The sequence below is a fragment of the Pinus tabuliformis genome, chromosome 9 (genome assembly GCF_031772625.1).
Source record: "Pinus tabuliformis cultivar Carrire ecotype Pingquan chromosome 9, CPIR1, whole genome shotgun sequence".
Taxonomy (NCBI): Eukaryota; Viridiplantae; Streptophyta; class Pinopsida; order Pinales; family Pinaceae; genus Pinus; species Pinus tabuliformis.
This window is the reverse complement of record NC_142307.1, coordinates 521,198,522-521,223,624: the sequence shown is the minus strand read 5'-3', so window position 1 is coordinate 521,223,624 and position 25,103 is coordinate 521,198,522. Positions and strand designations below refer to the sequence as shown.

The window sequence follows — 25,103 nt, the reverse complement described above, 5'->3', positions numbered from 1 at the left end:
AAATCCCATAATTGAACATTCTGATATCAACACAATAATAATGAAATTCTGAAATTAAGCTTACCAGACTCGAAATTGTGTGTAGCTAGTAGCAGTGATGCTTCGCCCTTAGAAACCTTCTCTAGCATCAACGAAGTGCAGGCGTTGTAACAGCTGTGTGTGTCCGTAATCAGAGAATGTACAGGGGAAGGGGCAACAAATGATTTTGCCTCGGCACTTTCTCTTGTGATGTAGGCACCCCGCACAAGTTTCAGAGCCATTGAAATGCCCTGCTTTTTAGCTGCTTCGGATGCCTCAATTAGACGAGGCAAAGCATCTTTCAAGTAAGCTTGTATAGTCCCATACACCAGAGGCTCGAGGCCTTTGTTGTATTCGGAAAATGCTCTGTAAATAAAGTAATCAATGGCAGGCTGAACGGCTGTGTATTCTGCATCTACCAGCAAAGGAAGCGAAATGGCCTCGCAGGCTCGGCAGAGCTGAAACAGCCTTTGCTCCGTTGAAATTAGATCGTTTTCCTCGGTGGGGATCAATGGCTCAGGCGCAGAGCATGTGTGGTAAGTAGGGCTTGACGGAGCAAGAACAGGCAAAGCCTCTGCCTTCCAGGGCAGGCTGAAGGTTGGATGGCGGTGCTGCCATCTTAGCAAGTGGTTGATTCTTTCCAAAAGAGCAAGAGGACAGATGGCCGTGATTTTCACACAAGCAAAACTTACCTGTAACACCAAATCCGCCTAAGTTAGCAGAAAATTTAGGACAAAAAGCTTTACAGAGGACTGAAAGGAGGCAAAAATTGACTGATCCAGGTGGATCACAGCATGAGCCATTGGAGATTTTCAATTGTTATCTCAGAAAGAAACCAAAGGAAGCAATATCTGTTTGAATTTGACAATTCTAATTCTTATCAAAATAACAAAATGTGTACAAAGTCCGTGCCATATTATGACTAGGTGGGTTGAGATGAATTAAACGTCGACGGAATGAACATGAAACTGTGGATAATCCGGATCATACCACTGCAAAAAACTACCACAGAAGCTTAAAATCTAACATAACTTCCCTGTACGGAGGGGAAACATGGAAAGAGATTTGTCTTCTCGAAATATTGAGGATAAAAATTGAGAGGAGAACTGCTTCTGATTTAGTCCTGATCATGGACCCCCTTTGGGGTTTGAAACGTCGATGGAATGAACATGAAACTGTGGATAATCCGGATCATACCACTGCAAAAAACTACCACAGAAGCTTAAAATCTAATACAAAAGAAATTTTAGAGATGCGCACATCAATGTATTTGGTGAGCTCTATGAGCTCTTAAACTTAAATACCAACGTCCAACATGTGATGATGATTATAATAATGATATTATAAAGTTTATTTTTTAAAATAATTATTGAGTTATTTGTTAGTTGTTTAGTGGTTTTGAAAAGTAAGTTTTTATGGAGATGTTTGTTTATTTGTGAATAAGAGTTATTTGTGAGTAAGAATTGTTGCACTGAAAAGCACTCTTCAATAGAAATGTAGTAATGTAATGTTTAGCATTTTGATTAAGTTAAATAAAATTAAAATTAAAATTAAATTAAACTAGCATTTGCACCAGATGTTGCAAAGAAAACGTCGTAAGGCATAAAGTGCGGAAATCCATCATCCATGTAGTGTGTGCATTATTCAACAACGTGGATCTCTCTAAATTCGTTGCAAACATTTATGTTGTTGCATTTCTAATTTATTTAGAATCTACTACTACCTCCTCTTCTTGGAATATTAAATTTCTTATCACCCCATGATGACAATCCCTCTAATTATTGGCATCTAATTTATTTAGAATCTACTACTACCTCCTCTTCTTGGAATATTAAATTTCTTATCACCCCATGATGACAATCCCTCTAATTATTGGCATCACAGTTTTTTCCACTTTAGTGGGTTTACCTTCAACCTAAAGAAACATGAATTTGAATCACTCAATTAAAAAGAAATTGCTAAATTGCTATTTATCAGGTTTTGAGTAAAAAAAATTAATAACTCATATTTACAACCCTTTAAATATTTACAACCTTTTAAGTCTTGTATTTATAACTCATATTTATAACCCTTTAAAATGAAACTGACTATCTATATTTTTATTAATAATAAACAGAATCTTATTTATAAAGCTGACACTCACATGCTACTCCTATATATTTATGTTATATTTAATATTCAGTGTCCATCAATTGAATGACAAGATGAAAGCTCAACTTAATTGCACCTTTAAAACGTGACTTAAAAGTTTAACTGGTAATTATTTATTCAGTAATTTGTACATTGTTAATTGCAATCTCTCTTGAAAACCAATGTTTATATCAAAATTTTAAAAATTAACACTCCTCCCGTAGTCTGGTGTTTCTTTATTTGATCGTGGTACTCAAGATTGCCTTTCTCCAAAGTATCCAATGTGAAGATGATATCTTATGTGTTTCCGTGTTTCTTTATTTGATCATGGTACTCAAGATTGCCTTTCTCCAAAGTATCCAATGTGAAGATGATATCTTATGTGTTTCCACTTTCTCAGTAGGTTCATGTGATTATTATTATTTTTGGTGTTAATGTTTATGTTTTTTTATGCCCATCCATTATTTATTATCTAAACATTGATTGAAAATCCGTAAGTGGCTAGTGTGGAAATTGCAAGGTATGCTGAGAATTTGGTTATCTAGTAAGCTTAGAGTCATTCTTGAGTCATTATCTTTACCATCTCAAGAAGAAGAAGAAGAAAAGCCTATTGAATTGAAAAAGAACCCTAAAAAGTATTAGGTTCCATGGGTCATTTTTTTTGCATCGTGTAGCAAGATCACATGGTTAATTGATTATGCCACATGAGGAATTAGCCTTTGCCAATTTTTAGGCTTATGACTAGGTGATTTTTTCTACTAATATTCTTATACCAATTTACCATGATAATTCTCTTTTAAATTAAAAGGCAAGCACCGTTTTTTAGTGCTTCAACTTCATTTATAAAGAGTTTAGTGCTGATAATTAGTAGATTATATGAAATTTTGAAAATTGCACTAATATATTATTGTTGTAAGGCTCTACATTCCCAATGGAACTCATATAGTGAGTGGATAAAGAAATAATAAGTTTTTCAAATGGTGAAATAATTTTCATATGCGTGATATTGTGATCTAGATAAATAAAACCAAACTCTTCATTTATCATGTGTCTTAAGTCTTTTATATCTCCAGTGTATTTTTCGTACAAATAAGAAGCATTTGTTAATCATGCATCATGTAATATGATCTCCAATCAGTAGAAAAAACTTAATATCAAAGAAAGAAAGACATAGGAAAATGCTTTTAATGTCCACAAATGACTCAATGTTACAAAAGAGATGCTTGCTAATGAACAGGATTAGGTAGCTTGGGAAAAGTGTAGTAACAGTTTTTATAAAGAATCCTATATAGATTTCCTGTTAACAACATATTAAGATATTTTAGAGAGTAGTTAACTATGTTTAGAGATGTGCTAAAGAAGATAAGGTCACTAAATAAAAAAGAAGATAAACATCAATTCTTATTAGAAAATAATAATAAAAAAAGAATTTGTGGGAACTTACTAATCTTGAGAGAAGCTTCCTAAAATTTCCTAATGGTGCTTCTCCTTAAATAAATAGTTTTAAGGCTACATCTAATTACATCAACATGGATAACACAAGCTCTCAAGGATATGGATGTAATGGAGCTGCACACCATTTCCCAGTTGATGCGTGTAAGTTTGGAACTATGATCATTTACTAATTAGTAATGCACTTGCAAGATAGACTTCAAACCTATGTTTATTTAACAATAAAATTTTATTGGGACAAAATATGATACACAACTACCTTAAAGGAATAAGGTAGTACTCCCCGAATGGGATGCCAGAAGCATGAGAGGGTGGGGGACGGGATGCCACCATCCCACCAATCAACACGCCCAGGGGACGTGGGAGCACGCCCCTCTAGAGGATTGAAAGGTACATGGAACAAGCACGGGAGTTCCAACACACACATGAAGCTCCTCCCTCATTACACCATCCACTGCTCAATGAGACGTAGCACCATCCAACTTGATTTTGTATTTTTCATGGATTTCAGTTCAATCAAGAGCTTTGTCATTTTGCTCTGCCCCATCAATTCAACATTTATTCAAGGGCAGGCAAAGGCACTTAGCTTTTGCATTTTGCTCCAAGCTTTTATTATGCATTGTATATTGGAAAGCCTCTGGACAGTTCTCAAGTCTCAGGATGTTTATCAAGAAAATGCTAGTCCTTGGCTCTTGCAATTTCATTGTCTTTTAGTTGTTGTGGAGAGTGAATTCGAGATTATGTTGTTATGGTTTTGTGTCTTGTGGCTACTTTGGGATAATGCACACATTGGCAGTGGAGTCAGACGTTTAGGCTGAGACCTCTGGCCTGCCTCAGTGGTTTCCTAGTGACCTCCTAGTCCATTGTTAGGCTTTCCTGAATCTCAGTGAGGAAGGGGATGGAATTAGCCATGCCAGTATGAGCACTCATTCCAAATTTCACTCTCTTCCAATGATGGAATGTGTCCGTGCCACATTTTGCAGGTCTTATGTGTTTCCACTTTCTCAGTAGGTTCATGTGATTATTATTATTTTTGGTGTTAATGTTTATGTTTTTTTTGCCCATCCATTATTTATTATCTAATCATTGATTGAAAATCCGTAAGTGGCTAGTGTGGAAATTGCAAGGTATGCTGAGAATTTGGTTATCTAGTAAGCTTAGAGTCATTCTTGAGTCATTATCTTTACCATCTCAAGAAGAAGAAGAAGAAAAGCCTATTGAATTGAAAAAGAACCCTAAAAAGTATTAGGTTCCATGGGTCATTTTTTTTGCAGCATGTAGCAAGATCACATGGTTAATTGATTATGCCACATGAAGAATTAGCCTTTGCCAATTTTTAGGCTTATGACTAGGTGATTTTTTCTACTAATATTCTTATACCAATTTACCATGATAATTCTCTTTTAAATTAAAAGGCAAGCACCGTTTTTTAGTGCTTCAACTTCATTTATAAAGAGTTTAGTGCTGATAATTAGTAGATTATATGAAATTTTGAAAATTGCACTAATATATTATTGTTGTAAGGCTCTACATTCCCAATGGAACTCATATAGTGAGTGGATAAAGAAATAATAAGTTTTTCAAATGGTGAAATAATTTTCATATGCGTGATATTGTGATCTAGATAAATAAAACCAAACTCTTCATTTATCATGTGTCTTAAGTCTTTTATATCTCCAGTGTATTTTTCGTACAAATAAGAAGCATTTGTTCATCATGCATCATGTAATATGATCTCCAATCAGTAGAAAAAACTTAATATCAAAGAAAGAAAGACAGAGGAAAATGCTTTTAATGTCCACAAATGACTCAATGTTACAAAAGAGATGCTTGCTAATGAACAGGATAAGGTAGCTTGGGAAAAGTGTAGTAACAGCTTTTATAAAGAATCCTATATAGATTTCCTGTTAACAACATATTAAGATATTTTAGAGAGTAGTTAACTATGTTTAGAGATGTGCTAAAGAAGATAAGGTCACTAAATAAAAAAGAAGATAAACATCAATTCTTATTAGAAAATAATACAAAAAAGAATTTGTGGGAACTTACTACTCTTGAGAGAAGCTTCCTAAAATTTCCTAATGGTGCTTCTCCTTAAATAAATAGGTTTAAGGCTACATCTAATTACATCAACATGGATAACACAAGCTCTCAAGGATATGGATGTAATGGAGCTGCACACCATTTCCCAGTTGATGCGTGTAAGTTTGGAACTATGATCATTTATTAATTAGTAATGCACTTGCAAGATAGACTTCAAACCTATGTTTATTTAACAATAAAAATTTATTGGGACAAAATATGATACACGACTACCTTAAAGGAATAAGGCAGTACTCCCCGAATGGGATGCCAGAAGCATGAGAGGGTGGGGGACGGGATGCCACCATCCCACCAATCAACACGCCCAGGGGACGTGGGAGCACGCCCCTCTAGAGGATTGAAAGGTACATGGAACAAGCACGGGAGTTCCAACACACACATGAAGCTCCTCCCTCATTACACCATCCATTGCTCAATGAGACGTAGCACCATCCAACTTGATTTTGTATTTTTGATGGATTTCAGCTCAATCAAGAGCTTTGTCATTTTGCTCTGCCCCATCAATTCGACATTTATTCAAGGGCAGGCAAAGGCACTTAGCTTTTGCATTTTCCTCCAAGATTTTATTATGCATTGTATATTGGAAAGCCTTTGGTCAGTTCTCAAGTCTCAGGATGTTTATCAAGAAAATGCTCGTCCTTGGCTCTTGCAATTTCATTGTCTTTTGTTGTTGTGGAGAGTGAATTCGAGGTTATGTTGTTATGGTTCTGTGTCTTGTGGCTACTTTGGGATAATGCACACATTGGCAGTGGAGTCAGACGTTTAGGCTGAGACCTCTGGCCTGCCTCAGTGGTTTCCTAGTGACCTCCTAGTCCATTGTTAGGCTTTCCTGAATCTCAGTGAGGAAGGGGATGGAATTAGCCATGCCAGTAGGAGCACTCATTCCAAATTTCACTCTCTTCCAATGATGGAATGTGTCCGTGCCACATTTTGCAGGTCTTATGTGTTTCCATTTTCTCAGTAGGTTCATGTGATTATTATTATTTTTGGTGTTAATGTTTATGTTTTTTTTTGCCCATCCATTATTTATTATCTAATCATTGATTGAAAATCCGTAAGTGGCTAGTGTGGAAATTGCAAGGTATGCTGAGAATTTGGTTATCTAGTAAGCTTAGAGTCATTCTTGAGTCATTATCTTTACCATCTCAAGAAGAAGAAGAAAAGCCTATTGAATTGAAAAAGAACCCTAAAAAGTATTAGGTTCCATGGGTCATTTTTTTTGCATCGTGTAGCAAGATCACATGGTTAATTGATTATGCCACATGAAGAATTAGCCTTTGCCAATTTTTAGGCTTATGACTAGGTGATTTTTTCTACTAATATTCTTATACCAATTTACCATGATAATTCTCTTTTAAATTAAAAGGCAAGCACCGTTTTTTAGTGCTTCAACTTCATTTATAAAGAGTTTAGTGCTGATAATTAGTAGATTATATGAAATTTTGAAAATTGCACTAATATATTATTGTTGTAAGGCTCTACATTCCCAATGGAACTCATATAGTGAGTGGATAAAGAAATAATAAGTTTTTCAAATGGTGAAATAATTTTCATATGCGTGATATTGTGATCTAGATAAATAAAACCAAACTCTTCATTTATCATGTGTCTTAAGTCTTTTATATCTCCAGTGTATTTTTTGTACAAATAAGAAGCATTTGTTAATCATGCATCATGTAATATGATCTCCAATCAGTAGAAAAAACTTAATATCAAAGAAAGAAAGACAGAGGAAAATGCTTTTAATGTCCACAAATGACTCAATGTTACAAAAGAGATGCTTGCTAATGAACAGGATAAGGTAGATTGGGAAAAGTGTAGTAACAGCTTTTATAAAGAATCCTATATAGATTTCCTGTTAACAACATATTAAGATATTTTAGAGAGTAGTTAACTATGTTTAGAGATGTGCTAAAGAAGATAAGGTCACTAAATAAAAAAGAAGATAAACATCAATTCTTATTAGAAAATAATACAAAAAAGAATTTGTGGGAACTTACTACTCTTGAGAGAAGCTTCCTAAAATTTCCTAATGGTGCTTCTCCTTAAATAAATAGGTTTAAGGCTACATCTAATTAGATCAACATGGATAACACAAGCTCTCAAGGATATGGATGTAATGGAGCTGCACACCATTTCCCAGTTGATGCGTGTAAGTTTGGAACTATGATCATTTATTAATTAGTAATGCACTTGCAAGATAGACTTCAAACCTATGTTTATTTGACAATAAAATTTTATTGGGACAAAATATGATACACGACTACCTTAAAGGAATAAGGCAGTACTCCCCGAATGGGATGCCAGAAGCATGAGAGGGTGGGGGACGGGATGCCACCATCCCACCAATCAACACGCCCAGGGGACGTGGGAGCACGCTCCTCTAGAGGATTGAAAGGTACATGGAACAAGCACGGGAGTTCCAACACACACATGAAGCTCCTCCCTCATTACACCATCCACTGCTCAATGAGACGTAGCACCATCCAACTTGATTTTGTATTTTTGATGGATTTCAGCTCAATCAAGAGCTTTGTCATTTTGCTCTGCCCCATCAATTTGACATTTATTCAAGGGCAGGCAAAGGCACTTAGCTTTTGCATTTTGCTCCAAGCTTTTATTATGAATTGTATATTGGAAAGCCTCTGGACAGTTCTCAAGTCTCAGGATGTTTATCAAGAAAATGCTCGTCCTTGGCTCTTGCAATTTCATTTTCTTTTAGTTGTTGTGGAGAGTGAATTCGGGATTATGTTGTTATGGTTTTGTGTCTTGTGGCTACTTTGGGATAATGCACACATTGGCAGTGGAGTCAGACGTTTAGGCTGAGACCTCTGGCCTGCCTCAGTGGTTTCCTAGTGACCTCCTAGTCCATTGTTAGGCTTTCCTGAATCTCAGTGAGGAAGGGGATGGAATTAGCCATGCCAGTATGAGCACTCATTCCAAATTTAACTCTCTTCCAATGATGGAATGTGTCCGTGCCACATTTTGCAGGTCTTATGTGTTTCCACTTTCTCAGTAGGTTCATGTGATTATTATTATTTTTGGTGTTAATGTTTATGTTTTTTTTGCCCATCCATTATTTATTATCTAATCATTGATTGAAAATCCGTAAGTGGCTAGTGTGGAAATTGCAAGGTATGCTGAGAATTTGGTTATCTAGTAAGCTTAGAGTCATTCTTGAGTCATTATCTTTACCATCTCAAGAAGAAGAAGAAGAAAAGCCTATTGAATTGAAAAAGAACCCTAAAAAGTATTAGGTTCCATGGGTCATTTTTTTTGCAGCATGTAGCAAGATCACATGGTTAATTGATTATGCCACATGAAGAATTAGCCTTTGCCAATATTTAGGCTTATGACTAAGTGATTTTTTCTACTAATATTCTTATACCAATTTACCATGATAATTCTCTTTTAAATTAAAAGGCAAGCACCGTTTTTTTGTGCTTCAACTTCATTTATAAAGAGTTTAGTGCTGATAATTAGTAGATTATATGAAATTTTGAAAATTGCACTAATATATTATTGTTGTAAGGCTCTACTTTCCCAATGGAACTCATATAGTGAGTGGATAAAGAAATAATAAGTTTTTCAAATGGTGAAATAATTTTCATATGCGTGATATTGTGATCTAGATAAATAAAACCAAACTCTTCATTTATCATGTGTCTTAAGTCTTTTATATCTCCAGTGTATTTTTCGTACAAATAAGAAGCATTTGTTAATCATGCATCATGTAATATGATCTCCAATCAGTAGAAAAAACTTAATATCAAAGAAAGAAAGACAAAGGAAAATGCTTTTAATGTCCACAAATGACTCAATGTTACAAAAGAGATGCTTGCTAATGAACAGGATAAGGTAGCTTGGGAAAAGTGTAGTAACAGCTTTTATAAAGAATCCTATATAGATTTCCTGTTAACAACATATTAAGATATTTTAGAGAGTAGTTAACTATGTTTAGAGATGTGCCAAAGAAGATAAGGTCACTAAATAAAAAAGAAGATAAACATCAATTCTTATTAGAAAATAATACAAAAAAGAATTTGTGGGAACTTACTACTCTTGAGAGAAGCTTCCTAAAATTTCCTAATGGTGCTTCTCCTTAAATAAATAGGTTTAAGGCTACATCTAATTACATCAACATGGATAACACAAGCTCTCAAGGATATGGATGTAATGGAGCTGCACACCATTTCCCAGTTGATGCGTGTAAGTTTGGAACTATGATCATTTATTAATTAGTAATGCACTTGCAAGATAGACTTCAAACCTATGTTTATTTAACAATAAAATTTTATTGGGACAAAATATGATACACGACTACCTTAAAGGAATAAGGTAGTACTCCCCGAATGGGATGCCAGAAGCATGAGAGGGTGGGGGACGGGATGCCACCATCCCACCAATCAACACGCCCAGGGGACGTGGGAGCACGCCCCTCTAGAGGATTGAAAGGTACATGGAACAAGCACGGGAGTTCCAACACACACATGAAGCTCCTCCCTCATTACACCATCCACTGCTCAATGAGACGTAGCACCATCCAACTTGATTTTGTATTTTTGATGGATTTCAGCTCAATCAAGAGCTTTGTCATTTTGCTCTGCCCCATCAATTCGACATTTATTCAAGGGCAGGCAAAGGCACTTAGCTTTTGCATTTTGCTCCAAGATTTTATTATGCATTGTATATTGGAAAGCCTTTGGACAGTTCTCAAGTCTCAGGATGTTTATCAAGAAAATGCTCGTCCTTGGCTCTTGCAATTTCATTGTCTTTTGTTGTTGTGGAGAGTGAATTCGAGGTTATGTTGTTATGGTTCTGTGTCTTGTGGCTACTTTGGGATAATGCACACATTGGCAGTGGAGTCAGACGTTTAGGCTGAGACCTCTGGCCTGCCTCAGTGGTTTCCTAGTGACCTCCTAGTCCATTGTTAGGCTTTCCTGAATCTCAGTGAGGAAGGGGATGGAATTAGCCATGCCAGTAGGAGCACTCATTCCAAATTTCACTCTCTTCCAATGATGGAATGTGTCCGTGCCACATTTTGCAGGTCTTATGTGTTTCCACTTTCTCAGTAGGTTCATGTGATTATTATTATTTTTGGTGTTAATGTTTATGTTTTTTTTTGCCCATCCATTATTTATTATCTAATCATTGATTGAAAATCCGTAAGTGGCTAGTGTGGAAATTGCCAGGTATCCTGAGAATTTGGTTATCTAGTAAGCTTAGAGTCATTCTTGAGTCATTATCTTTACCATCTCAAGAAGAAGAAGAAAAGCCTATTGAATTGAAAAAGAACCCTAAAAAGTATTAGGTTCCATGGGTCATTTTTTTTGCATCGTGTAGCAAGATCACATGGTTAATTGATTATGCCACATGAAGAATTAGCCTTTGCCAATTTTTAGGCTTATGACTAGGTGATTTTTTCTACTAATATTCTTATACCAATTTACCATGATAATTCTCTTTTAAATTAAAAGGCAAGCACCGTTTTTTAGTGCTTCAACTTCATTTATAAAGAGTTTAGTGCTGATAATTAGTAGATTATATGAAATTTTGAAAATTGCACTAATATATTATTGTTGTAAGGCTCTACATTCCCAATGGAACTCATATAGTGAGTGGATAAAGAAATAATAAGTTTTTCAAATGGTGAAATAATTTTCATATGTGTGATATTGTGATCTAGATAAATAAAACCAAACTCTTCATTTATCATGTGTCTTAAGTCTTTTATATCTCCAGTGTATTTTTCGTACAAATAAGAAGCATTTGTTAATCATGCATCATGTAATATGATCTCCAATCAGTAGAAAAAACTTAATATCAAAGAAAGAAAGACAGAGGAAAATGCTTTTAATGTCCACAAATGACTCAATGTTACAAAAGAGATGCTTGCTAATGAACAGGATAAGGTAGCTTGGGAAAAGTGTAGTAACAGCTTTTATAAAGAATCCTATATAGATTTCCTGTTAACAACATATTAAGATATTTTAGAGAGTAGTTAAGTATGTTTAGAGATGTGCTAAAGAAGATAAGGTCACTAAATAAAAAAGAAGATAAACATCAATTCTTATTCGAAAATAATACAAAAAAGAATTTGTGGGAACTTACTACTCTTGAGAGAAGCTTCCTAAAATTTCCTAATGGTGCTTCTCCTTAAATAAATAGGTTTAAGGCTACATCTAATTACATCAACATGGATAACACAAGCTCTCAAGGATATGGATGTAATGGAGCTGCACACCATTTCCCAGTTGATGCGTGTAAGTTTGGAACTATGATCATTTATTAATTAGTAATGCACTTGCAAGATAGACTTCAAACCTATGTTTATTTGACAATAAAATTTTATTGGGACAAAATATGATACACGACTACCTTAAAGGAATAAGGCAGTACTCCCCGAATGGGATGCCAGAAGCATGAGAGGGTGGGGGATGGGATGCCACCATCCCACCAATCAACACGCCCAGGGGACGTGGGAGCACGCCCCTCTAGAGGATTGCAAGGTACATGGAACAAGCACGGGAGTTCCAACACACACATGAAGCTCCTCCCTCATTACACCATCCACTGCTCAATGAGACGTAGCACCATCCAACTTGATTTTGTATTTTTGATGGATTTCAGCTCAATCAAGAGCTTTGTCATTTTGCTCTGCCCCATCAATTCGACATTTATTCAAGGGCGGGCAAAGGCACTTAGCTTTTGCATTTTGCTCCAAGCTTTTATTATGCATTGTATATTGGAAAGCCTTTGGACAGTTCTCAAGTCTCAGGATGTTTATCAAGAAAATGCTCGTCCTTGGCTCTTGCAATTTCATTGTCTTTTGTTGTTGTGGAGATTGAATTCGAGATTATGTTGTTATGGTTCTGTGTCTTGTGGCTACTTTGGGATAATGCACACATTGGCAGTGGAGTCAGACGTTTAGGCTGAGACCTCTGGCCTGCCTCAGTGGTTTCCTAGTGACCTCCTAGTCCATTGTTAGGCTTTCCTGAATCTCAGTGAGGAAGGGGATGGAAATAGCCATGCTAGTAGGAGCACTCATTCCAAATTTCACTCTCTTCCAATGATGGAATGTGTCCGTGCCACATTTTGCAGGTCTTATGTGTTTCCACTTTCTCAGTAGGTTCATGTGATTATTATTATTTTTGGTGTTAATGTTTATGTTTTTTTTTGCCCATCCATTATTTATTATCTAATCATTGATTGAAAATCCGTAAGTGGCTAGTGTGGAAATTGCAAGGTATGCTGAGAATTTGGTTATCTAGTAAGCTTAGAGTCATTCTTGAGTCATTATCTTTACCATCTCAAGAAGAAGAAGAAGAAAAGCCTATTGAATTGAAAAAGAACCCTAAAAAGTATTAGGTTCCATGGGTCATTCTTTTTGCATCGTGTAGCAAGATCACATGGTTAATTGATTATGCCACATGAAGAATTAGCCTTTGCCAATTTTTAGGCTTATGACTAGGTGATTTTTTCTACTAATATTCTTATACCAATTTACCATGATAATTCTCTTTTAAATTAAAAGGCAAGCACCGTTTTTTAGTGCTTCAACTTCATTTATAAAGAGTTTAGTGCTGATAATTAGTAGATTATATGAAATTTTGAAAATTGCACTAATATATTATTGTTGTAAGGCTCTACATTCCCAATGGAACTCATATAGTGAGTGGATAAAGAAATAATAAGTTTTTCAAATGGTGAAATAATTTTCATATGTGTGATATTGTGATCTAGATAAATAAAACCAAACTCTTCATTTATCATGTGTCTTAAGCCTTTTATATCTCCAGTGTATTTTTCGTACAAATAAGAAGCATTTGTTAATCATGCATCATGTAATATGATCTCCAATCAGTAGAAAAAACTTAATATCAAAGAAAGAAAGACAGAGGAAAATGCTTTTAATGTCCACAAATGATTCAATGTTACAAAAGAGATGCTTGCTAATGAACAGGATAAGGTAGCTTGGGAAAAGTGTAGTAACAGCTTTTATAAAGAATCCTATATAGATTTCCTGTTAACAACATATTAAGATATTTTAGAGAGTAGTTAACTATGTTTAGAGATGTGTTAAAGAAGATAAGGTCACTAAATAAAAAAGAAGATAAACATCAATTCTTATTAGAAAATAATACAAAAAAGAATTTGTGGGAACTTACTACTCTTGAGAGAAGTTTCCTAAAATTTCCTAATGGTGCTTCTCCTTAAATAAATAGGTTTAAGGCTACATCTAATTACATCAACATGGATAACACAAGCTCTCAAGGATATGGATGTAATGGAGCTGCACACCATTTCCCAGTTGATGCGTGTAAGTTTGGAACTATGATCATTTATTAATTAGTAATGCACTTGCAAGATAGACTTCAAACCTATGTTTATTTAACAATAAAATTTTATTGGGACAAAATATGATACACGACTACCTTAAAGGAATAAGGCAGTACTCCCCGAATGGGATGCCAGAAGCATGAGAGGGTGGGGGACGGGATGCCACCATCCCACCAATCAACACGCCCAGGGGACGTGGGAGCACGCCCCTCTAGAGGATTGAAAGGTACATGGAACAAGCACGGGAGTTCCAACACACACATGAAGCTCCTCCCTCATTACACCATCCACTGCTCAATGAGACGTAGCACCATCCAACTTGATTTTGTATTTTTGATGGATTTCAGCTCAATCAAGAGCTTTGTCATTTTGCTCTGCCTCATCAATTCGACATTTATTGAAGGGCAGGCAAAGGCACTTAGCTTTTGCATTTTGCTCCAAGCTTTTATTATGCATTGTATATTGGAAAGCCTCTGGGCAGTTCTCAAGTCTCAGGATGTTTATCAAGAAAATGCTCGTCCTTGGCTCTTGCAATTTCATTGTCTTTTAGTTGTTGTGGAGAGTGAATTCGGGATTATGTTGTTATGGTTCTGTGTCTTGTGGCTATTTTGGGATAATGCACACATTGGCAGTGGAGTCAGACGTTTAGGCTGAGACCTCTGGCCTGCCTCAGTGGTTTCTTAGTGACCTCCTAGTCCATTGTTAGGCTTTCCTGAATCTCAGTGAGGAAGGGGATGGAATTAACCATGCCAGTAGGAGCACTCATTCCAAATTTCACTCTCTTCCAATGATGGAATGTGCCCGTGCCACATTTTGCAGGTCTAGGGTCTTTTCTTTACGGCATTTTTTTTAAATTCTCACTGTGGTCGTTTTTGAGTGGTCTGTAGTTTTCAGTCAAGGGGTTAGCAGTAGCACAAGGCTTGCCCCTAGATATGGGCCTATTAGCTCCCCTTCACCCCCCGCCCAAGCCAATGACGATCATCCTTGGATCTTCACAGCCCATCCCAAGACACTCTGGGAGGTCCAACCTCGAGTCAAAAACACTTTCCATTCCAGCGGACTCCCCTACTCTGTTTGAGCAGCAAGACACACTGCATCAACGTGCTCAGTCCGCTTAGGTGCGACTCATTACCACGAGTGTGGCTTCGCCAAGGCCCAAACGAGAGTAGAAAGCTCAGCAGTCAGGTTTAGGGAACTTACACTGCAGCCAATTCAAGATGAATTGATTCAGCTGAAACGAGAGTTGGCAAATGAGCAGTGCACCCTCACTGATTCCGAAGTTTTGGTTGAGGTTGCATAGTGGATGACCAACATTGGTCATACTCGAGGAAGATACAACCAATATATGTACACTGTGGACATCCACTGGCACCTAAAATTTTTACTTGGTAGGGTTCTCCTTGAAAAAATGCAACCAGAGAGGACATGCTTCTCTCCCTAGATTGTATGCAAAGACAATTAGTGTTTATGGTTCAGAGGCTTGGACAAATTGAAAGGCACATGGGCATCCCTCTAGAACCAGGCTGCTCTCCAGGCAGCTTCTCTCCTTGGATCGTATGCAAAGACAATTGGCAGCAATAGATCAAAGGCTTTGACACATTGAAAGGCACATGGTCATCCCTCCAAAACCAAGTTGCTCTCTAGGCAGCAATAAGTAGCCCATACAAGTAAAAGCCACCGAATCTGATCACTCCTCATGATGGTTTTCTCAATTAGTTTGTTTATCCTCATGCAACATTTTTGTTTGTTTTAGTTCCTTACAGGCCCTAGAGGCCCAGTTACATTTTTTAGACTTCTAGATATAGTCAACAAGGCTAGTTTTTGGACTAAAACTCTTTTGAAAAGACTGAAATTTTGTATCTGGTTGGGCCTATCCAATGGAAGACTGTATCAACACTAAAATGTAACCCTATGTTATCAGGCAATATAAATATTTACTTCACAAGACAAAAAGGAATAAGGTGATACCTTTTCACTTCTGGCCCTAGGAATGAGAATATGGTGAAAATTATTGATGGTCATCCTCCTAACTAATAACCATCAAACTCTATCTTGTCATTGGGCTTACTTTGGAAGCTCTTAAGAGAGACGAATCCAAATTGGTGACCCCAACTATGCATCCTGCTTTCTATGTCCTCCGTTGAGCCGCAAGAGCAAGTCAGTGTTTCCATACTCTTAATTTTCAGATTTGATAAGTCCAAAAACTTGCCATGAAATATCTAATTCCACATCATCTAATGAAAAAGAAGAATTTGGTTCTTGCAAAGCACATAAAACCCAATTGGCACAAAGAAATCAAGTGATTAAGGACAAGTAAATCATTGAAATAGAAAAGAACAAGAAAAACATAACAGGGTTAAGGTGACCTTAGCAATGTTTACATGTCAAGAAAGTCAAATAATGACATCACTAGTCAGTTTCATTAGAAGATTTTTACACCATGATTGATAAGGATGATTCCATATTCATTCAGGTTATGAAAGATAGATCATTAAATTGGAGAAAGATCACTTGCAAAAACCTTGACGAAAGATACATCATTCAACAGAAGCTTCTTCTCACGGGAGATGAAAACATCAACTACATTCAGGAAACTTTTAGTGGAATGGATACAAGGAAGAAGTGTCTGACATATCTCAAAGATTTTGCCTTGGAGATAAAACTGAAAGTTTCTGGTAAAAGTTAAACTTCAATTAGTTACTTAAAGTTAGTGAGGTCAAGGGTTAATACCCCAAAAGCAGAATTACTATTTGAGAATATGTAGGATGTTATATAGCCACATAAATTTATGGATAATATACAGAAAAAATGCAAAATGAACTTCGAGCTCATGATAACCTGATGCATACTATAGCAATATGCTCATGATGGTCCATTGTTTAGAGAATATCAGAGGAAAGAACCGTCAGAGCATATGTCCAGTACTAACGTGGCATTCTTACGGTCCTAGTATATGCTTCTTTATATTTGCAACTATCCAAACTGAGGTTATTTTGACCAGACTTATGGCAGGTTTTCAATAAACAAAGGGTACTTGTCAGATTTGCAGCCTGTTCTTACTATCCAATTGTCAATCGATTAATGTCCGACTGTGTGTACACTAGACTTTACTAAACTTTAAACATGACAGTAGAATCCTTTACTTATCCTACTTCAAACTCCCTGACTGTAATGCCATTGTAGCTTGGGGTCATCGCAGGGCACCGATGACCCAAATCTACAATCACGATAAGGATGACCCCTGAAACCTAGGGATAAATAACATTTGTTATTCTCAGTTGTGAATGAAAGCTCAGTTTGGCTTTGTGTCTGGGCCCTCTGATGACCCAAATCTACATGATAAGGATGACCCCTGAAACCTAAGGATAAATAGCATTTGTTAATCTCAGTCATGAACGAAAGCTCCGGTGGCCTTCAGAGAAATGTGAAAATTCAAAATCCTCCATCAAGTAAGGTTCTCCCGTAACGATTAACAGATCTTCATCTACCATTGTTATTGCTAAGGCCATGTTGTCAATCCTAGAGCATTCGAATAAATGAACAAGAGAAGTCCTGGTTTATTTCAAGTCCTGGAAGAGAGGGATAGAACCTACCTTCTAAAATGTCTTCAGAAGTGAAGACTCAAACCAAATTGTAGAGAATCATGACACAGCCGCTTATGTACCCTAAAGTTCATTTGAAATCAAATTGTAGCCCGTCATTACGAGGGTCTTTAGCTACCCGAAATATTGTCTGAAACTGCTAATATAAACTATCATCACAACCATAAGGTCTCTGATTCTGTCAATGCATTTAACAAGAATGTAAATTTCATTTGTTTTAGATATACAGGGGAAAAATCAGAGATCTAAAAAACAAATAAAGCACAGTTCCCAAAGCAGTTTCAACGAGGAATCGATATAAAGAGATAGTTACCAAGGTAGTATAAACGACATCCATTTCAGTGGAAAAACCATAGAGCATTTTGAAAAAGCGATCTATGGAAAGAGTTGCAATCTTCAAAGAGAAGCTTTGATTGGTTTTCATTACTCTTTTGCTTGACATTCCCCATAATTTAAGAAATCTTCAGATAAATTTCCTCAAAACCAATCATTCTTTGGTAGAGAGAGAAAGATCTGAACTGTAAGTTGTGTTCCAGCTTGAGCAACTTAAAATTGATATCACGGCATGCTGTCATGTGCTATCTATTATTTGGATTCATATGTTTCCTTCACAGTGATGCACCCCATAAATTCACCAAATAGAGCAAGATCATAACAATACATAACATACTAGAAATTAGGTGGGAGAAATCACCAAAACTTAAGTTGATAAACATAAATCCTATAGTTCATCCCTTGATTGAATCCACATTCTTTGTACTTTTCACATCATTTCTGTTAGGCAGCAATTTAGCCCTAGGCAACATTCTAAACAACATTCATGATAATTGGACAAAAAGAAAGTATCTAGAAAATGAGATAGAACTAGGAGTGAGTTCATCAAAGCATGCAAACAGAACCACTAATAAAACTTTGTTAGCAGCGAAAACTACCTGGATCAATCCCATCTGTGTTAGGGGCATCAAGGGGAGCCAATATGGTCACATGTTTTATTACCACATTCCTGCAGGACAGTATGTAGGAGAAATGCTGTGAATAAGAACAACATCTATTCCAATGTATTCTTATTGCAAACAAATACAAATCAACACAAAACTTGCTTAACTCTCACACTCGATTTTTTTTTTATTAATTACCAACCTGCAATAGACTGGATGTATGTTCCAGAATGGCGAGTTAAGGAATGTAACATTCAAGAATTAAGATTCAAAACTTGAAGACTAGATAGATTACAAAAGTTCTCAGGCAATGATTTTATTGGAGTCTATGACAAATCCAAACCTTTAAGTGACAGGATACTATGTAATGATTTCTTTAAAAGAAACTGTATAATATTTTCTGTAAGAGGTGTAATATATTTTCTTAAAGAAACTGAACAATAGTTCTAAAAAGTGAAGAAAAGAAAGAACCGTGTGTATTATTTCTAAAATAACGCCATGGAAATAGTAATTTATTTTTAAAAAGAATAAATATATATACTGTGTGTTCTCTAAAACTACCATGGACGAAAGCCAAAAAAAATACAAGAAATAATCAAGACCTCCGGGAGTGCATAGAGTCGGTACCAGTATAAAAATGATTATGTGAGTTTGAATTAAGAACTGAAATGCTGTGGGTTGGGCTGAAGACTTGCCACCACGACATTCCATTGCCCTCGGTGACTGGAAGGAAAAATAGCAGAGTTATGTTTATTAAAAGGTGAAAATTTCAGAAACAAGATAGTTATACTACATTAAATCAAGAGAAATAGAAGACTAATTTTTCCTTATGAGCATAGCATAAACCATAAACAAAGTGCCTTTCAACTGTGATAATTTAAAGGATGAAATCCTATTTAAGTATATTCAATAATCAAGAAACAAAACTCAGAATCTATACAGAAGCATAGTAGAATAAACCCGTTATGGGTAGTTTCAGTTCCAAATAAACTCAGCCTGTATAGCTTAAGGCCAATGGGGCTCCCTCAATGTTGACGGTTATCAATATACATTTGGTTAATATCAGGCCATTGCCGCAAATTAAAATTCTTGTAGATAGAACTTCTTCAGACATGTTAACAAGTAATCACACCTGGGGCTTTCCTTACAGGCCCTAGAGGCCCAGTTACATTTTTTAGACTTCTAGATATAGTCAACAGGGCTAGTTTTTGGACTAAAACTCTTTTGAAAAGACTGAAATTTTGTATCTGGTTGGGCCTGTCCAATGGAAGACTGTATCAACACTAAAATGTAACCCTATGTTATCAGGCAATAGAAATATTTACTTCACAAGACAAAAAGGAATAAGGTGATACCTTTTCACTTCTAGCCCTAGGAATGAGAATATGGTGAAAATTATTGATAGTCATCCTCCTAACTAATAACCATCAAACTCTATCTTGTCATTGGGCTTACTTTGGTGTTAGACATGGAAGCTCCTAAGAGAGACGAATCCAGGTGGAAGCAGAGGCGTACACTGGACGGTGGTGAGAAACTGGCGGAGATTGGCATCACAGGCAGCGTTATCCACAGCATCTTCTAAGCTGTAATCAAGAATTCCCTTCAAACCCAACGCCCACATTCTATTCAAAGTATTCGAGGCCTCTGCGACGCTCTCGCCAGCGCAGAAATGAGAAAACGCGGTCCGCTTCGCGGCTTTGAGAAGCGGTACTCTGTAAGGCGCGTAATCCATCAGAGGTGATTTCAGCGCTTTCATGCCCAGATCCGCGACAGGCTCGCAGGAAACAAGAAGGAGATTGAAAAGCGAAGAAATAAGCTTCCTCGTCGTTAACAATCCCTCTGTATCTTCGAAGTCGTGAACGGCAGCAGAAGCATTAATGGCTCCATTGACGGAATCTGTGCGAACTTGAGGAGCCGTGGCTGCAGCCACCGAAGAATATAAGCTTCCTCGGCGTTAACAATCCCTCTGTATCTTCGAAGTCGTGAACGGCAGCAGAAGCATTAATGGCTCTATTGACGGAATCTGCGCGAACTTGAGGAGCCGTGGCTGCAGCCACCGAAGAATATTGCAGGGTTTCCGAAGAGGAATTCACGGGAACTGGTGTAACGGAATTCATGAGACCTTGCTAAGGACCAAACTCTGCAGGTTCTTCGGCTCACGAATGGAAGCACCCTGGATGCCATAAAACACCGGCAAATCTTGAATTCCAGATCAAGATTGCCTAATAAATATCTCTAAAGGCCGAACTGATTCAAGCACAGGCAAAACAATTGCTTTATTGGTTGCTTGATTGCTCGTCTCTTGCTTTGCCTTATTGGTTTCTCGTCTGGGACAAGAGATTCTCTGCCCAGGCGCAGTTCCAGCGACCTATTTTCCTTTTTTCGGCACGCATGGCAATTGCATTGAAGAGCTATTTTCCTTTTTTCGGCACGCATGGCAATTGCATTGAAGAGCAAGAGGAAGGAAAGCTCCTGGTGCAACGCTTCTGGTGCATCCCGTCATTTTGCCAAAACGAGCACTCCAGCGTTCTTGACTTTCCATCCTTTCTTGATTTTCCGTTGTTTCCTTTTTTGGTAGTGCTTTCTCACATCCGCTTTTATCTATATTTTAAATTTTAACTTATCTTCATATCCACAGCCATGGCCTTGCATCGGAAGGTTTTTTTTCGAATATGACCCTCATACAAATTCAAACTAATATGACCAGTTATAAAGCATCGTTTCTTTTGGTAACCCTTGGATTCTGTTAAGGGTTGAGAGATTTAAATATTTAAAACGTAATTTTTTTATAAAATTTAGAAAATTTTGTAATTTGTTTTTTTAATGTCATATATATATATAAAGGAATAATTTGATTTTTAATTTTATTAAAATATTTATAATAGATATATCTATAGGTTTTAATTTATATCGTGATATGTGTAATATTAAATTATAATATTTTAATATAATTTTATAAGGTGATATGTGTAATATTAAATTATAATTTTTTTAATTTAATTTATATAGTGATGGTGTAATATTAAATTTATATATAGTTTGGAAAAAAATATTACAAATAAATATTTTTTTAGTTTAATTTATGATATGATGTGTATTATTAAGGAAAAAATATTATAAATAGTATGTTTGCGAGAGATTTTTGGGCGTAAATCACAAGATCTATCATTTGTCGAAGCCTTTCGAACCAACTAGTGTGGTTCATCGTCAAGACAAGTTGAAGACCCAGATCTAGCTTTGCATGTTAAATAGCTTGAGCAGAGCCTGCTAAATTGGACTGGGGACATTATATAAATAATCTAAATTAATAAGGGACTTTATCTCTAAATAAATATATATGTAAATAATTTAATTTGATTGGTTGTTAATTTAATAAATATATAAATAATTTAATTTCATTGGTTAATAATTTAATAGTTAGTTAAAGGGGGATTGACTAATAAATACAAAGAAAATAAATATTAAAAATAACTAGCAATTGTCCCAAAAGGTACAAAGAGAGGCCAATAAACTTATTAAGTTAGAGTTGTTGAATTTTTATAAAAGGCCAGGCCACCTTCTGGGCTGCTATTGATATTTTACAACTTATTAAATCTGAAATAGAGTAAAAGATATAGGAGACAGAACAGACTGGGAATATAAGTTCTTTATACTGGAAGCGAAAAAGAGAACAGAGCGCATGTCAACGCAGAAAAACTTAAAGAAAACCACAAGACTTTTTGATTCAACATGTGTTTATTTGGGTCTAGATTCATTCACATGTATTTAAAAATGCTGACATGCCTGAAATAAAAAAGAAAAGAAATTGAGAATTTCATGTAAATGTATTTTAATTTAAAAACAAACAATTAACCACTTTATAAATGTCATTGCAGAAGCCCATGTAAGGTATACATATTTCTATATAACATTTTTGAAAACAAAAACAAAGATAACTTAATGTGAGTAGCATAATAACTGGCATTCCATGAACAATAGAAACCACACTCAAAAGGCCAAATCTATGTAAATTGAGTCTTTATTAAAATTGCAGATACACGATCATCTATGACACTCCATAACTATGCATCATGTTTGGTGGAACATACTAGACTTATCACACTTGAATACTTCTAAATATTTTACTTGGTTTTGTGTGTTTTTCACAAGCAATTATACCAAAGATAGTTACATGCTTTGCCATGTATTTCTTGAAATTTTACATATGGTCTACACATAGAGACATGTTTGGTAAGTAATAACTAAACATATATACAATGAAAGTATTCTTTGGCTTCTAAACATATGTACAATAAGAGAATTCTATTACATATAGATGTAATTGACAATGAGCAGCTAATCATATATGCATGATGGGGCATGGCATCGGCAACACCAATTAATGTTTATTGTAGTGCCAAACTGTGCGAGTTGTTCCTGCAATTGATGTTGCATTTTCCTGTGTGTGTCCCTTTCATGGATGTGAATTGTTATCTTGAGTATTTTATTTTATCTTCTTTAACAATTCAATGGTTGGACGCAAACGGTAAAGAGACAATGATTGTTGGGGCACGATCCTTGTTTGCATATCTTGTAATGTAAGTTTTTGTTGCTGAATTTCTTGGCAGTACTCATACAACAATCGTATGTAGCCTGTATCCATACCTGTTTCCATCCAAAAGAAAACATTGTAAGTGACAATGGATGTGTTTGATGAAAGCATGTTTTTTAAAGAGCTGAAGTAAAATAAATAATTTTTTAAAGAAATTTTTAAATTACAATGAATGCTAGACCTTGCCGTTCTTGGCGAGAAATATTTTGTTTGAATATTTGAAATAAAATAAATGATTTCAAACTAATATAAAATCATATGAGGTTAAATGTATTAGCAAGCAAATGTATGTAAAATTTGGTTATTGCAGCAAGTGGTGTTTACCATGTGGGTAATTCTGGAAAACAGGTTGTACGATTGGCTAGAGTGTATTCTCCTGCATAGATTTTGATGCGAGCAATGATTCCTCTTGCTGTCTACGCTTAAGATATGGATTTTCGTGCATTTGTGCAATGCGTGAGAATGGGAATGCTGGATTGATTTGAATGTCTGCCAATGACCGCACTCTTGAAATTGTAGTGAACGTTAGCCCTTGTCGTTCTTTGGTGCTGATGTCTACTGTTGCTTTGTCTAATGTCATTCCTTGTGACTTGTGTATCGTTAAATCCCATGCCATTTGAAGTGGTATCTGACAGCGTGCGCCCCTTGTGATGGGAGAAATGGGTACATATGTTGGGTGTGAAATGTCCCATGGTGTTCCTTTGTATTGTCTAAAGTCAACAACCACGAAGGATGGTAATTCTGAGGGCTTTGAGCCAATTGAATAAAATATTGAGACGACCTTCCCAAGTGCGCCATTGACGAGGCCTGCATGTACCCATAAGTAGCTGGTGAGCATAACTTTTTGTTCATTGCATAAGAGCACTTTTGCATGGAAATGCTCATCTTCTGTTGTAGTAGGAGTTTTCTGCCTTTGTTGTTCTGCAGAGCAAATCGCTACTGGGATGTTCAATTTTTTAAGCATTTTCTTATTATGCAAGACAACTGAGTTGTTTGTTGCATATAGGTGCATGGATTCTTCAAATGTGCGTTGCTTTTCATGCGTAAGAGACAAACTTGTTCTTGACATTAGGTGTTGCCAATCTTCAAGTGTAGATATTCCATTTCTAAGATTTGTGAGTATTTGTCGGAAAGCAACCTGGGACGGGCTAGCTCCTTGTTGACGAAAAACAGTTGAAAGTGTTACGAATATGTCGAAGCTGTGCCAAAGTGCAGTGCCACTTGATGTCCCAGCATATAAAGGAATGTCTTTTACAGGTGGTAGCTGGCCTAAATCTCTGACAAGGATAATTGAGCGATTACCAAATGGTGCATTTCGGTGAAGAGGGAATGACTCTCTTAGACGATCGTCAATGCGAGTAAGCATTTTTGGACCAATGAAGCTCATTTCATCAATGAGTATGTACTCTACATGACGGAGTTTCTCTTGCAGTTGTAGGAGTGGTTGGCCTTCAAGAGGATGCATTGTTTGGATAGGGATACAAAGGGCAGAGTGAATTGTGAGGGCATTTATGTTGAAAGCTGCAACTCCGGTTGTTACAAGTAACAACAAAGGGTTTTTGTTTGCTGGTGAGTTTTCCACAAATGCATGGTGCAAACATTTAATCAAATGGGATTTTCCTGTCCCAGCTATTCCTTGTATGATGATTCTGCGTGGGGGTTTTGGCGAAGGGGTTGTAAAGTGTGAAAAAATAGTGGTGAAAGCTATGTTTTGGGTAGGAGATAATGTTTGATCTTGGGGAAGGTTGGAAAAAGAATGATGTTGGTTTTGAATCGTTGAGCGGTTGAATTCAACGAAATTTATGGCAGTGTCTTGCAAGTGGTGAGGGATAGTATTATGTGACCAATTGTGGTTGGCATCGAAGTCGCGGTAGCCAATCATGTCAAGGTCTCCAATTGCAATATTGTAACCTGGGTGCAGCTGAGAGA

General features: G+C 36.3%; 2 protein-coding genes across 2 annotated transcripts; both read right to left on the bottom strand.

The window, feature by feature from the left end:
• Positions 1 to 9: 9 nt before the first annotated feature.
• On the bottom strand, positions 10 to 21,019 carry LOC149149496 (proline dehydrogenase 1, mitochondrial-like). Its single transcript, XM_089442499.1, has 4 exons — positions 20,895 to 21,019; positions 20,617 to 20,756; positions 20,073 to 20,503; positions 10 to 710 (listed from the first exon to the last, which is right to left on the bottom strand). The coding sequence occupies exons 1-4, from the start codon at positions 21,017 to 21,019 to the stop codon at positions 27 to 29; spliced, it is 1,380 nt and encodes a 459-aa protein (XP_089298625.1). The 3' UTR covers positions 10 to 26.
• Positions 21,020 to 23,535: 2,516 nt separating this feature from the next.
• Positions 23,536 to 24,639, bottom strand: LOC149149495 (uncharacterized). The gene has a single exon (XM_089442498.1). The coding sequence runs from the start codon at positions 24,637 to 24,639 to the stop codon at positions 23,536 to 23,538; it is 1,104 nt and encodes a 367-aa protein (XP_089298624.1).
• Between the last annotated feature and the right edge of the window lie 464 nt (positions 24,640 to 25,103).

Coding starts and splice junctions, on each gene's coding strand:
- LOC149149496 (XM_089442499.1), bottom strand. CDS start 21,019: ATGCGTGCCGAAAAAAGGAAAATAGCTCTTCAATGCAATTGCCATGCG. Junction 20,757..20,894: donor CCAGACGAGAAACCAATAAG/GCAAAGCAAGAG, acceptor TATGGCATCCAG/GGTGCTTCCATTCGTGAGCC. Junction 20,504..20,616: donor CTGCAGCCACGGCTCCTCAA/GTTCGCGCAGAT, acceptor CGGTGGCTGCAG/CCACGGCTCCTCAAGTTCGC.
- LOC149149495 (XM_089442498.1), bottom strand. CDS start 24,639: ATGCATCCTCTTGAAGGCCAACCACTCCTACAACTGCAAGAGAAACTC.